At 45.3% G+C, this 14,274-nt stretch overlaps 1 protein-coding gene across 5 annotated transcripts in view; it reads right to left on the bottom strand.

The window, feature by feature from the left end:
- The window catches only part of meis2a (Meis homeobox 2a), a 77,073-nt gene extending 63,375 nt beyond the window's left edge, over positions 1–13,698 (bottom strand). For all 5 annotated transcript variants that reach the window (XM_084012723.1, XM_084012725.1, XM_084012724.1 and 2 more), the window contains exons 1-7: positions 13,452–13,698; positions 12,676–12,902; positions 11,157–11,298; positions 10,962–11,012; positions 10,489–10,539; positions 9,810–9,959; positions 1,336–1,450 (exon numbers count right to left, since the gene is read on the bottom strand). In XM_084012723.1, coding sequence (XP_083868849.1) covers positions 1,336–1,450; positions 9,810–9,959; positions 10,489–10,539; positions 10,962–11,012; positions 11,157–11,298; positions 12,676–12,902; positions 13,452–13,463 — 748 coding nt within the window. In that variant the 5' untranslated portion in view covers positions 13,464–13,698. The remainder of the gene's footprint in view (positions 1–1,335; positions 1,451–9,809; positions 9,960–10,488; positions 10,540–10,961; positions 11,013–11,156; positions 11,299–12,675; positions 12,903–13,451) is intronic.
- Positions 13,699–14,274: the final 576 nt, after the last annotated feature.

Below are 14,274 nucleotides of genomic sequence, written 5' to 3'. Positions count from 1 at the left end.
TAATCTATTCCTTCATTATGCTTATACAGTCAAACAGGCATAACCTGTTGCTTAGGCCTAGCTATCGTCAACTAGCCTGTGATCCAACTAGTCCTGACACAGCCAACCACAGAGGTCTATTGCAGCCCTCGGCCTGTGGTCAATAATGGTTCAACTGCTGCTTGTGTCGGAGGAGGAGAACGTCCCCCCCCCCACCACACCACAGACACACACATCCCATCGATACATTTGATCGTTTATCGACGGAGCGATAGCCTCGGACGGGACGCGGCGAGCAGCTTCCCCTCTGTGAGCGAGCCGTTAGAAGTGTGCATCCGAGTGTTTGTGTGTATAGACGGTGTGATGAAATTTCATGCAAAACCGTGAACGCTGCCAGAGGGCACGCATGGATACAGAAAGAGACCACACACACACACACACACACACACACACACACACACACACACACACACACACACACACACACACACACACACACACACACACACACACACACACACACACACACACACACACACACACACACACACTGCCAATGAAAGGAGATCTCGGTGCATTCAAAAATAAAGGGGAGACAGGAAAGGCCAAGAGCTCATCATCCTCTCTCTCAGTTCAGGCAGCAGTTGCATTAAATGAACTATTTTAACCTCGCAATCTGCCGTCGCTCGTCCTCACCTCTAAATTCCACCAGCAGCATATGCTTTCGGTAATTTGCACGTCAAATTTGATAGAGAGCGTGACAAAAACACAAGGCAGATCGCTGTGACTTGCACAAGCTATCTGTAATAATTTCAAATACATTTGTTTTGAAATGCATTCTTACGGTTTGGCAGGTCGTGTGCTAGATAACAGAAGGCTGACTGAGACGTAATTAGGGGCTGTTGTGTGAGCAAAGTTAATATGATTTAAATGCAAGCAAGAACTGGCAGAAATATAGTATTAATCACCGGCTTTTGTTCGGCTCTCTAAATAGCAACGTTTCTGGAAAGCCCTTTACTTGGGTCGGTGTATTACGGCGGCTGTTAGTTGCATTCGTGTAACGGCGGATAAGCGTGTACATTTTTAGGTGTGACTACGTGTTTACATGGACGCCAGTCAAAAAGCGGGATAATCCAAAACGCAAAAAAAAGGAGGGACATGTGTGTGTAGAGAGATGTGCCATCTATTCACTGTGCAGCTCACATTAGACAGGGTTAAATGGAAGCGTTGGCAACTTCACCCAATGCGTGATGATTATATGCCCCGCGTGGACCTGCGCATGTATCTGTGTATGTGTTTTTTGAGTGCACAAGTCCGTGCACGTGTTCGTGCATGTCCGTTTTTGTGCCGGCTCACCTTGTTCGCTGCTGTTGTCGCCGCTCTGCGAAGCGTGTCCCCCGCTGGAGGGCCCCGGTGTGCCAGCTGAGTGTGTGGAGGTGGCGTCATCATGGTCTCTCCAGGAAGCTGGGTTCTGAGGTTTTTGCAAACGAGAGAACGCGAGCGTGGGATCCATCCATCCATCCGTGCATCCATCCACATTCCCCGTCCAGACCGCAAACCAGGAGCAGAGAGAGCAGGAAGAAGGGGGGGTGGAGAGGGAGACACACACAGAAGAGAGAGACAGAGGCCATATGAGTATATATGCCAGCAAAGTGAGTGACACATGTAAGAGTCTACAGGCACTGCGAAGGTCCTTGGCCTGCTTACATTCTTCTGGCGAGGCAAAGAGCCCCATCGCCGATTTCCCCGCTAGCAGACAATCAACGCTGCCGCTACAATCACAGACGAATAGCAAGAAACTAATGCACTAAAGCAGCTGGCAATAAATCAAAACACTGTAATCAAAAGTGTTTCATTAATGCATGAGAGCAAAAAGGCAGCCCCCCCCGTTAATGTGGCGTTTGATTTTGAGCATTGCAAGTGGAGCACTTGTGGAGTAATTGTCTAAACACATATGGCAGAACCCGGTGGAGTTCGTTTATACCATAACCAATTGAGACTTCCGTGTCAAGTGAGAAATATAGAGGTAAAAAGTCCAAACACACCACAGCCGCCATTAATCATTACCACTGTCAGAAATGAAAATAAGATATGACAGTGATTCTCTTGCTAATCTGCCAAAAAATGTGAACACACACACCCACACGGAGAGAGAGAGACGCACGCCCACGGAGGCTCGCAGGAGTACACTTACACACACATGCTAATGACATAATAGAGCACGGAGTATAAACACACATGCGCACACACTCAGGTCTATATATACAAACACATGCCGGGGGAAAAAAGTGTTAAATCTCTGCTGGCTAACTTCAAAGAAAGGTCCATAAACAAATTTGTAGCTTTTAAGGCGTCCTTTTTTTTCTTCCCTCCCTCCAAAAGCTCATTTTCTTTCCTCCTGCTCCTCTCTTTCCTGGTCATTCCCGCTGCCCTATCGGTGCTCACAGGGAAACCGGATTTTCTACTGTACAGGAAAGGCTTTATCAGTGCCACATGACGGCAGGCTGGAGGTGGAATTTCCTCTGCCATTCAGGCAATAGACGGACAGCCCGATCACGTCATTTACTACACTTGAACAGACAAGCTCGATCCGACACGCGATTCTCACACAGACTTGGATGCAGCTCACTTAAACACCCTGGCTAGTCCTTCCCCAATTTAATCTGTCACCTGAGCATGATGACAAAATGCTGGCCAAACGCAAGTCCGACGTTGTCTGGGGCCCACGAGAGAAGCGGCCCCCTTGAGCAGATCCCAAGCCAAACAAACACAGGCCTGCACCGAGGCTTCCCACAAACCTCAACCCACTTCTCAGTTCCCGTTATGGGGTTTTTTTTTCTTCTCCCTCAAACACACATAAACACATATACATACGAAGGCAGAAGGGGAAAAAAAATGTACACACGCCAAAGAATATTCCAAGAAAGAGACCATTTTTACCATTTTGTCTAACTTCAGTTCCTGATGAACTTCTTTTCCCTCAGCTCCCGCCAGAGAGGAGCCTGCCTGCCTGCCTGCCTGCTGCCTCTGCCTTGGTGCCCCAGTCAGAGTGAGCTGTACTGGTGGAGGACAGACAGGATACTGCCCGGAGACTACTGGAGGTTTTTTGCAGGGAAACGGAGGATACAAGACAACCAGCTGCCGAGCTCCCCTGGGTGTGCAGTCCTGATGTGCTGCTGCTTGTTCTGCTGCGGAGGCGAGGCTGCTGCTGCTCTACGCCTGTGAGCAAGGCCCTTTTATCTGCTAAGTTTTTTGGGGAAGGAGGGCTGTTTTCTCAAACAGCTTGGAGCTGAAAACAGCAGACAGAAACACACAAGGCCCTTCAGACCCTCCGCTCCACTCAAGGCCCCTCTCAGCGTCAGCTGTTCACCGGATGGCAATCAGATAAAGAGCTCGGAGAATTGCTCAGAAGAGGGGTACGGAGACAGAGTCAACAATAGCCCTGTGCGTGGGTTGGAGCCCTCCAGAGTGCATGGAGAGGGAAAAGTGTCCCCCCCCCTGCTCTGAGAGGGAAGGGTGACTGTTGTGTGGGCACTGATCAACACATGGCACACTTCATGGGAACGAGGTCTGTTATCGTCGACGCAGCATATGTCGAGTAAAATCACTAATGTAGGAAAAGCCCATCAACCCCACCGTCTAATTCTGTCTGGGAAGGAGGTGAAACTCCCAGACTCCCAGAGTGCATAATGTATTTAGGCAGAGCCGGGCTCGGCGCTCTCCGAACGGGGCTGTTGTTGTTCCAAGAGGAGAAAATGACTGGGTTCTACTTCCTCACAATGAGACACACTGCCAGCTAGATGCGAGACAGACCTGAAAAACTATGCTCGCTGCTTCTGCTCTCATACACACACACACTCTCTCGCTCTCTCGTTCTCTCTCTCCCTGACACTTGCCAGCAACGGCCACAGCACAGTTTTAATGCAACAGCTGAATCGATAGGACTTAATTTAGCTATCATTGCAGAGTAATGTGTCATTTTTAATGGCGCTGGCACTAAATTAAATTCAAAGACACCTCAGCTAATGGTGTTAAAGGGAATGATATTTTGCTGTGATTTGCTACCCTGTGGGTTTAATGGCCCTGTATGCAGGGATATAGATAGCACTTTGTTAGTTTGTTTCTCATCGGGGCAAAAGGCAGAGCGCAGCACTTTCTATGACCTAATAGTAATAATACAGTTGTTACCACGCCTAGTGCATATGCAATAGACATCCATAAAGAGGCGCGCTCTCCTCTTTTAATACCTATAAGTCACCTCTCGTTCATAAGCCCGTCTGCAAAAACAAGAGGAGAAATAATCGCAACAGGAGCGTTTTAACTTTCCACGCTCAACAAGGCGACAAAAGCAACAGCCTTTCCTCCCCATGAATAATTTAGTGGGCCTCTCCGCGCTAGGAGGGTGCATCAACAGACACCGCACAACACAAACACACACACACACAACCATTTTGTCACAACCCTCGTGGGTCTGATAGAGTTCAAACAAGTTGAAAAAAATAAATCATGTCACCCAAACAGTCTTCTTCAACCTACAGAAGAAGAAGAAAAAAAAATAGAGGAAGAAGCAAAAAGAGGAAAAGAAGGCCCGCAGCCCATTTGACTATTCCCTAAAGCTGGGCATAATTAGGAGTCAAACATGGTTCTCTCCATGCTCTTCACTAATTGTGTTAAAGAGCAGTGTTACCAGGAGGAGGAGGCGAGCCAACGCACATCCATGTGCAGGCGGGAACGCACGCGCACACATCAGCACACACACACACAACACAATAAGACCAGATAGAGAATAAGATACAAAAGAAGCGCGGTCTCTAGGGGCAGCCTTTTCTATTTGCCGGGGTTAGCGACTGGCAGCTGATAATACAAGTTGTAATTAATATAAAAGCAGGAGACAATATGGGGAGGAAGGCTAGCGGTGGAGCCAGGCCACAGGAGAGCAGGAGAACGCCGCCGCCTCCTCCTCGGCTCCCGTCCCCTGTTTCTCATTTACAAACACCTGCCTGGCACAATCTCACTTCCCTCACTGCACTCTGCCTACATCCCTAGGAATTTCAAATAAAATTGATTTAGCGGCATCATTGAATTTCCCTCAAATTCCCCTGGAACCCGGAGGAAAGGGAAGAAAAAAAAAAATGTGTTGGTGTGGTAGCAGTGTGAGGTAGGCTGAGAACGACTAGCCTTATGCGTGTGTGTGTGTGTGTGTGTGTGTACGGCAGCTACAGGAATCCTGCGCCGAACATGTACAGAATCGCTGACACACACAGAAACACACAGGGGCCGTAAATCATAAAGCCAGCTGACATTTCAAGACACATCTCGCTACATGGCATAAACAAGAGACAAACACACATTTCTGTCGCTGGCTGAGCTCGTAATTACACACAGCCTCTTTGGAAAAGTGTAGGTGCAACCGAGTATTTACAACACCCTCAATTATCCGGAATATAAAGAGTGCTTAATTTAGCAGCTAATAATTCACCGGCGCGTGTTTTAACAGACATCTGGGATTGAGTGACTGTATTTATGCCTCGAAACTTTCTCTCGAGGCAAAAAAAAACACAAGCTTTTTCCCTGCAGTGAATGGCACATTACACATGTGTCTTCATAATCACAATGACTATTTCAAAATATCAAATGGCATAAGAATAAAACACAAAAGTCATTATCCATAGTTCTACTTTCTGTTAAGAACATGTTAATATACTCTCAGTGGCCACTTAACTAGTATGTACACATGTACAATCTAATGTTATATTTATTTATGATGCCTATATTATCTGGGTACTGCATCATACTGAGAGGTGTATCTAACATTCTGCCCGACCTCAATAATAAACATGGAATTTAATTACACATTTCCATCATTATCAACTAAAAATGTACATTATTATCTCTGTAAAGGTAGAATTTATCGCACAATGATAGCATTGAATCACTGAGTGTGCATTAACTGCATGTTGCAGTAAACATACATGCATCCCATAGTCTGAAAACGACTGGATTTTCATTGCTGTCGTTTGCAGCATGCAGGCAGTGAATGGAAGGGGAGTGTGGGCGACGCAACAAGTGAAGCTAGCCTCTCTCTCTCTCTCTCTCTCTCTCTCCATGATTAGATATGCCTGCCAACGGGGCCCGGCCCCTGAACAATAATCAAATAGGAAATGTAAGGCCAGACATCCCACCATCGCAAAACAATTGTGCGGAACAGACGGAGCGGTCCAAGTCAACGCTGCCGCTGTTTTCACGGGGAAGGGGAGCGAGGGGATCCGAACGCTGCCGCTCCCCGAGGAGAACAAAGCTAGTTGAATTAGAACACCTCCAAAACTGAGAAATTCCACGGTTCAGCAGGCCGGCTGGGCCCGAGGGCTCTCTGTCCACAGGCAGAGAGGCGGTGTGTGTGTGTGTGTGTGTGTGTGTGAAGCCCCATGCATAGTGACGTACAGAAACAGGACCGAGCACCCATCTCCGCTTATACACACACTAAATCACTGCACGGGTACAAGATGAACTATTGCCATTACTTGACTGAGCCTGTGACATTACCATGTCAGACCGATGGTGTACAACGCTCTGTACCAGAGAATCAAATGTAAACAGAGAATGCTTCACCCCCCCCCCCCCCCCGCCCCACCCCTCCTTGTTCCCTTTCCAGCCATGCAGGGTCAAGATAAGCAACACCATAACCTCTATGGGAACTGCGATCACTCCCCGAGGAAAGCTTCCCAAAAACAAAAGCCCCGAGACCTGCGAATCCTGCACAGCCTCTCCCGCAATAAATCTGAAAACTATATGCAGAAATGCTAAAGACAGGTTTCACAAGCGCGATTGCATATGCATGCGGCGAATGAAAAGCCTTCTCCGCTAATGTGTAAGCTTTACTTGAGGAGCGGCACAATAGCACAAAGACACAAAGGCTAATTCATTAGAACAGATAATATTCAGACACTGTTAATTCTATTTGCCTCCCTAATTGGATGTAGCACAGAAGAGACAGAAATGTTATTCATTAATTAAAAGACAAGAGAGCAAACCATTGACAAGCGCACACACTGTATCAATCGTTTACAAATCTACACTGCTCTGTGTGTTTTTTTTTTTAACTCTTTCCCATCACCCTTCGTGTGTAATACAACATCCTTTTTTCACCCCCCCCTCTTTCATTTAATTGGGATGGGTTGATCTGAGGAGGGGCGATGAGTTAGGGAGCCCTGGGTGGGCTACATGGTTGAGATAGTCACCGCGAGCGAATAAGGGAAATCAACAGTGTCAGCAAGGCCTCATCCAGCTCTCACTATACCATAATCCAATCATCTCTGAGACAATGCTGCATTCAAGTGTAAATAAAACTGGGCTTATTGAGCTCTGTTGTCAGGTATGAAGAGGAGGAAAACAGAAAGAGATTTTTTTTTTTTTTTTTTTTGCTAAAAAAGGAAGGAAACACACACGCATACAAACAAGCTCAGCCGCCTCCTTCACAGTGAAGAGCCTCATCATCTCCAGAAAAACCAACTTTCACCAAATGAGATGTAGCCCAGGGCTATATATTAAAAATGCATATCAAAGCAAAGAAAAAATGGACGTGAGAGATTCTAACTAAATAAATTAGCATATCTAACTATCAAACTGCCTTCTTCTCCTCGATGACAAGCGAGGACAGAAATTAATAATGAAATAGAGCCAAATACAAATGAATAAATAAAATAAATAAAACAAGACAAGTAGGACAGAAATTGCTTTCCATCTGGTGGCACGGTTTTAAGGAGCCAAATGCATTTTTGCGCATTATTCCCAATATTTCAAAAACACATTTTGGGCATGAAAACGCTGGACCCCCCTTTTCATTGAGAAATGAAAGAAGTTAACTATTTACTAGAAGGCTTTGGGATCACAGCGGCACTGTGCAACATTTTCACTTTCTGCAAATAGTATTTTCCACTGTAGCCTGATGAGTACACATATGCTCTCACACACTGTAAAAAAATAAAAATAGAAAGAAGGTGCTGCATTTTTATTTATGAAGAAAATAACCAAGCTGGGGCGTGTATGCTTCCATGACTCTCAGCTCTGATAGCAACAAGGAGAGGAGGGGAAAATAAATAAAAAAAACACTCTTCTGCTTTTGTCAACTTCAGCCCAGCAGTATAATAAAAAGTTCCCCCGGTGCCACAGAAGTGAAATAAATCCCTCAAAAACGTAAATACCTAATGAGGTGGTCAGTCCAAATGACTGCAAGATAAATGGCTTGTCATGCCGCCTGCCTTGTTTATTGCTGCTCTAGATTTGCTTTATTGGCATATCAAATTTTGTAATCATCAAAAATATTTCTCACAAGTGGACTGATGACAAAGCTGGTGTCTGAGCACTGGAGGCTCCATTGGAAATTGGCTTGGAGTGTCAACCATCTGCCATGAAACTAAACAGGCTAGTTTATCTAATCTCTACAATATAAACAACAGCATGCCTCATTTCTACACTTGTGTTGGAGGGCCACAATATTGCCGCTCCGTTTTCTCGAACCCAACATTCGGCGTCTCCCCGTCTAATCGGGTTTTCATTCACCTTTTGCGCGTCGCGCTGCGCGGCCACGCGGACGGCCACGGGCTTCCGAAGGGAATCCGCGGCTATTAGGCCTATAGCCAGACCCAACAGATGCAGCGCAGTGACTTTGCATGACACTTAAATCTGCTTTAATTCCTAATAGGCTTGGCCTTGTGCTGCACACATATTAACTAGTCACTTACTTGCAATAGCCCGCTCATTGCCCTCCCCCCACCACCACCACCACCACCAAAAACATTAGCTTTATCACAGGCACGCAGGACGCAATCATTCACAAATATCAACTGTCAGCTCAATCCATATCGCAGGGAGAGCCGGTGATTATTACACCGAAAATGCACGATTTAAACCAGGGAATCGATCTTCAAATGTAAAGCTACTGTACTTCAGGTGCACATAATTGAATTCAGCATTATGAAGCCTCCAGCCATAAAAAAAAAGAGGAGGGGGGGCAGGAGGAGAGAGCCACTGCAGAGCAACCCGCACGGCAATCAATACGAAACAATTAAACACATTAACATCAACAGCAATGGAAGGCCTCCAGACGAACCATCAGATGTCTTGTGAACTTGACATTGATGGTAAGCCTTTAGCTCTGAGATCCGTTTCAATAGGCTACCACTTTCTCCACCTCTGCAGCAAAAAAAAAAAAAAAAAATCCACAGCTTTACGCACGGGCCATATCCAGCTCCCACAGCCCCCCAAAAATAAAGCCCTTTTCTTTTTAAATATTGGCCTAAAGCTACAGCTTACCGCTGATACCCTGCTTTAACGTTAAACCTGCGTAACAGATAATTGTCTCTCAACTCTCCATAACACACAGCGGCGATTTGCACACGCGCACCCCTAATGCACACGCGCGCACACACACACACACACACAAAACCTCGAGCACACGCGCAAGCACGCGGACGCGTTACGCACACATGACTGCCCCTAATCAAAAGACTAAAACAATAACTCAGTCTATTGTATCACATCTAGCTTTTGACCCCCAGAACATCGATCGGCAGATTTTCCTTGCAGAACAGAGCATGCTCTATTTCCTGATGGCACAGCGGGGTCACGCACTGCGCACGGGCCGAGTAGCCCCCAAAAGTGGCCATTATGAGACACATCAAACACATCTGATTATTTAATAATAATAAAAACAACCCAATGCAGTGGTTTTTCAAAAAAATATATAACATGCTGCGTTCTCTCTCAGCAGCAGAGACGCACACACACACCAAACAGCACAGCACGTCACGGATGTAATACTGTTCACTTACGTGATCCGCGAGGTTGGTCGACGATCCCGAGAGCTCTTCGTGATCTGATTTTGAGCTGCCATCCCGTTCGTCAATAACTAGATCTATTGGCATTTTTCCTTTCAAACAACTGATGTACCGGTGGCAAAAATTGTCGCAGAGCTCGTGCACCTATAAGGAAAAATAAAGAGAGGAAGAAAGTTGTTTTTTTCAGGATGGAGAAACGCTTCAGCCAGTCCAACAATAACTCCAATTAAGGGGCATTATCGGCGTGGAGGAAACAATAGTGAAATTGTTGCGGTGCTTATTATTCTCCTGAGACTGCAGCAACAAGTTGAACGACAGAAAAATAAACAGCGCGCCGTGAGCTGGTGGAATAATGAGCAGCTGAAACGCAATCTGCGGATCGATAACAGTGTGCAACGTGACCGAAGAGGCTCCAGCTCATTATATCAATAGCCTCATAATAGTTGGCTAAATAATAGGAATAAAGAAATAGTATTTTATGAGAATTAAAGAGCTTTAAACTTTCTCCCAAATGCATGCCGGTTTGTTTAGAAATACATGCAAATAACTGAATATTTAAGCGCATATAAAAAAAATATAATTAATTGCAATAAAATACAGGGTGTTTGTGCAGGTGGCATCATGCGTTTGCCACGCGTCAGGAAGAGTGGAATATCATATTTATAATATTTACCTTTTCTAATTCCAAGAGGTGAAACCGTAATACTTGTATGGCTTGTATCATCTGAAAAAAGGGGGGGAAATAAACAGTTTATATCACAAAATTAACAGGGTTTTTTTTTTTTTTTTTTTGGTTTTGTTACACAGAATTATGTGATAATCAGCCCGTCATAACACTATGGGGAGCACCACAGCCAGCATAAATATGTATTTTTTTTTTTACTACAAGGAAAAGCTGTTTCACAACGGTCATCACACGCTGGTCAGCTGGGTCAGTTAGAAGGGAAAGACTGAGCACTGACAGCGGCGAATGTGGTCACACAGCGTCACTTCAAAACTGATCTGACATCTGTGCGGAAGTTTAAATCATATGTTGACCGTGTGATGCTGCAGACACCCCCCACACCCCCCCTCCAAAAAAACAGAGAATAACCGCACCGAGGCGGCAATCATCGAGAGACAAGAGAGGTCAAAGTGTGCTCTTACCAAATTGTCCAACTCTGGATTTGATGAAAATAAAGGTTTTTCTGCTCGGACCTACAAATAATAAACCAGGTGTCAAAGTTAGTTGAGCATTAACATAAAGAGAGAGAGAAACTAAGCAGGAAATCTACGTGCTATGACGCAGCCACAACATTCAAAAAAATATATTTTCTTTTTTTCTAATATTTAGAAATTGACCTGTTTGGCAAAGACTGCAATGTCCTCGTTGAAGGAGTCTGAAGAGCAGACGTCGCCGCCTGCTACGCCGGGCTCCCTCGGAGTACACGTCGCCAACTCGCACTTCTCAAAAACCAGCGCGAGCAGTGGGAATAAAGGGTGGCTGCAAGAGGGGGAAACACAGCCTGAGTACAAGCGGCACACCGGCTCCACAAAACCCACTGCAAGAAATGTCCCAATCAACCTGCGTATGTGCGTTAATTCCCTGCATCTACGTTTGGACTTTTTAATCCCGCTGTAAAGTTTCTGCACGCTCAAAACAAGCGACGGCGTTTAAAAAATCTGTCCGTCCAATATTCAAATATTATTTTTTAGAAGCGTCTAAGTTGAACAGCATATTTCAGTCCTCGTTTTGGGGCAAATTGGAAGGATTTTAGACGCAATTTGATGGTCCATCGACATGTTGAGACTGACATTTTTTACAGTGCAAAGTAGAAATAGGCTGAGAAGTCAACAAAACTTGACAAAACAACACGACTGACACTCTGCAGCATTTAGTAGGAGTTCAGAGAAATTATACAGTCCGCATATACACTTAGAATAAAATTATTATTTTGCAGTTGCACTACAAATGTACTGAGACGTACCGAGACTTTACCGGTACAAACACGGGTCTAAAAGTGAGGCAGAGGCGAATAAAAAAATAAGTCTAACTACCATGACACATCACGAGACGGTGACAGAAATTATATTTTCAAAGCTAAATTATAATTCCAAAATAAAATATTTCTCGAGCAAACGTTGACTCCACCAAGCTGCCTCCTTGTCTTCATTTGTGTCATTAAAATGGTGTCAGATTAAAAAACAAAAACTATTCCGTGAGTAAAAGAGATGGAGAGGATTTACTCTGCAGCCACATCCCAGATTATAATGACACTCTGGATTATAACACGGGTTTATTTCGCACTCCGCAGTAAGAAAGAAGAAGTTGTTTTCTTTCATTATTTGAGAATAATGTGATGAAAGTATAATTATAGTTCAAGAAGACACGCGGTGTGTGTGTGTGTGTGTGTGTTACTGCAGACAATCTGTAAGTAAAAAAAACATTTGAGAAGTTTTTAAATTGAGTGAAGACTATTTTAGGGACAGACACGTAATAGAACGTGGTGATATTAAAGCAAACGTTATCAGGTGCATCATTTGTGATGCTGCAAAAAATAAGAGCTTTTTCGCTGTAAAGTCTTGAGATTTGAGCTTCCACGTTACTTTCTAGCTTGCATTTCAAGCTCGGAGCTCGCTCCATACTGTCGCCTTCGACAGTGCGTCTAAAATTACACTCGGACAAAACTCCTCTGACCAACAATAGAGCTCTAAAACTGCGGGCGATTCCGCACAAAAGCGCGATTTGGATTTTGCGGTGGGGAAGAGAAAACTCCCAACCAAACTCACTTAGAGGAAGAAAAAAAAGCTTCAGAACTTAAGAGAAACCAAACCAAAAAAATAAATGAAAAAACAAACAAACACACAAAAAAAACCTTACCCATAAATTTGATCTTTATCCCTCTTTAAAACGTCGTTGACAGCAGAGCCCATGCTCGTGGGCATAACGTTCGGATGGGGAGCGTGGGCTCCGTAGTGCTGGCTGGCGTGCAGCGGCGGTCCGTGGTTCAGGTGGTGGACCTGGGGAAGCGGCCGGGGAGCATGCGGGTCCCCGTACATGGACGCCGAGACTCCGTCCATCCCACCGTAGTGGGCCAGCTCATCGTACTGGGAATGAAATCAGAGCAAAAAGTCAGCGGGCTGCCCGGTTACTTTTCGGTTTTTTTGCATTTTAAAAGTACAAAAACAAAACAAAAACAAGCATGCCGTCTCATTTTGGGAATACGCGTAAAAAAGCAGATAATAAGCTGTGGAAATGCGGGGGGTTGGTGGGGTGAACACAGCAAAAGTGTCACATATTAAAAAACATCTGAGAGAAACGGTTTGCCATTACCAAAAACATTACAACTTATAGGTGCTTCCCTCCCGTAAGAGGCTTCGCTGGCGAGGGGGGAAAAAGAGCGAATTAGTTCGGAGTCTCCCGCGGAAGCGAGCCGCGACTGTCGCGGAGGCTCGTCGGTGAAAAGCGGAGGCTGTCACTTCGCTCGCAGAGCTGAGGCGCTGCAAAAAGAGAAAGAAGCCCAACACGCCAAACAGAGCGGCTTTGATAGGAGGCACTTTGTGAGAATTCTCCGTCGCCACGACAAGAGGTTATCGATACGGAGTGCCTCCCTACAGTGGATTTGAACAGGTAAGTGTAGGAGATTTAAAACCTACCCTTTGCGCCATCAGGCTGCGCTCCAATAAACTCCTGAATCTGTCGTATATTTAATATCCCAGTCCCGTTTAGAAAGTGATTTAGAGGCGAAGATTCCTTTTTTCTCAACCAACTTTGCGACTTCTCCTATTCGCCAGTGTGGTTCGGTTGAAGCCGTAGCATTGGGGAGTTTTGCAATTTTTCTTGTTTTCCCCTCTTTCCTCGGCAACCAAAAAAAACAGGGAAAAATGCGCCAAAGTGAAGGTTACAATCGGCCCATCAACAACCTGCATGTAACTAAACTGTCGTGTCTCATGGCTTTTTGCCACTCCAGCTGTCAATCAAAGCCAGAGGTTGTCAAGGTAATGAATGAATGACGGTTGGTGATGATGTTCAAGAGAAGGACGAATCTTTTTTAGTCCGTTTTCATCCCGCAAGTCCGCGTCTCCTTTAATGCCTCCAGATCGCTATCTTGTTTTATTATCACTGTAAAAAAAAAAAAAAAAAAAAAAAACGAGAGGAGGAGAAGAAGAAAAAAAAAAAGCAGTAGAAATTAAGAGATTGCGATTCGGATCTTCCCTTTCTTTTCCCCCCGTAGGTATTTCGTCTATCTGGCGAGACTGAGATGAGTGAGTGTCAGCGAGTGTTGGCAGGTTGGCTGCTAGCTTGCTTATAGAAACAGAGTCAGTTCGCAGCGCTGAGCGGTGGGCGAATGAAATGACGGATCCCGGAAGTAGCGGTGGCCATAGCCAGTCCTACAGCAGCTCCAGAAAAGAGAGAGGAGAGACCAAATCCTGTGATATGCAGAGTATATGCGAGGCACGGGGACGGCTTCAACTCCAC

The sequence above is a fragment of the Eutrigla gurnardus genome (assembly GCF_963514095.1).
Source record: "Eutrigla gurnardus genome assembly, chromosome: 7".
NCBI lineage: Eukaryota > Metazoa > Chordata > Actinopteri > Perciformes > Triglidae > Eutrigla > Eutrigla gurnardus.
This window is presented reverse-complemented; position numbering and strand designations above follow the sequence as displayed.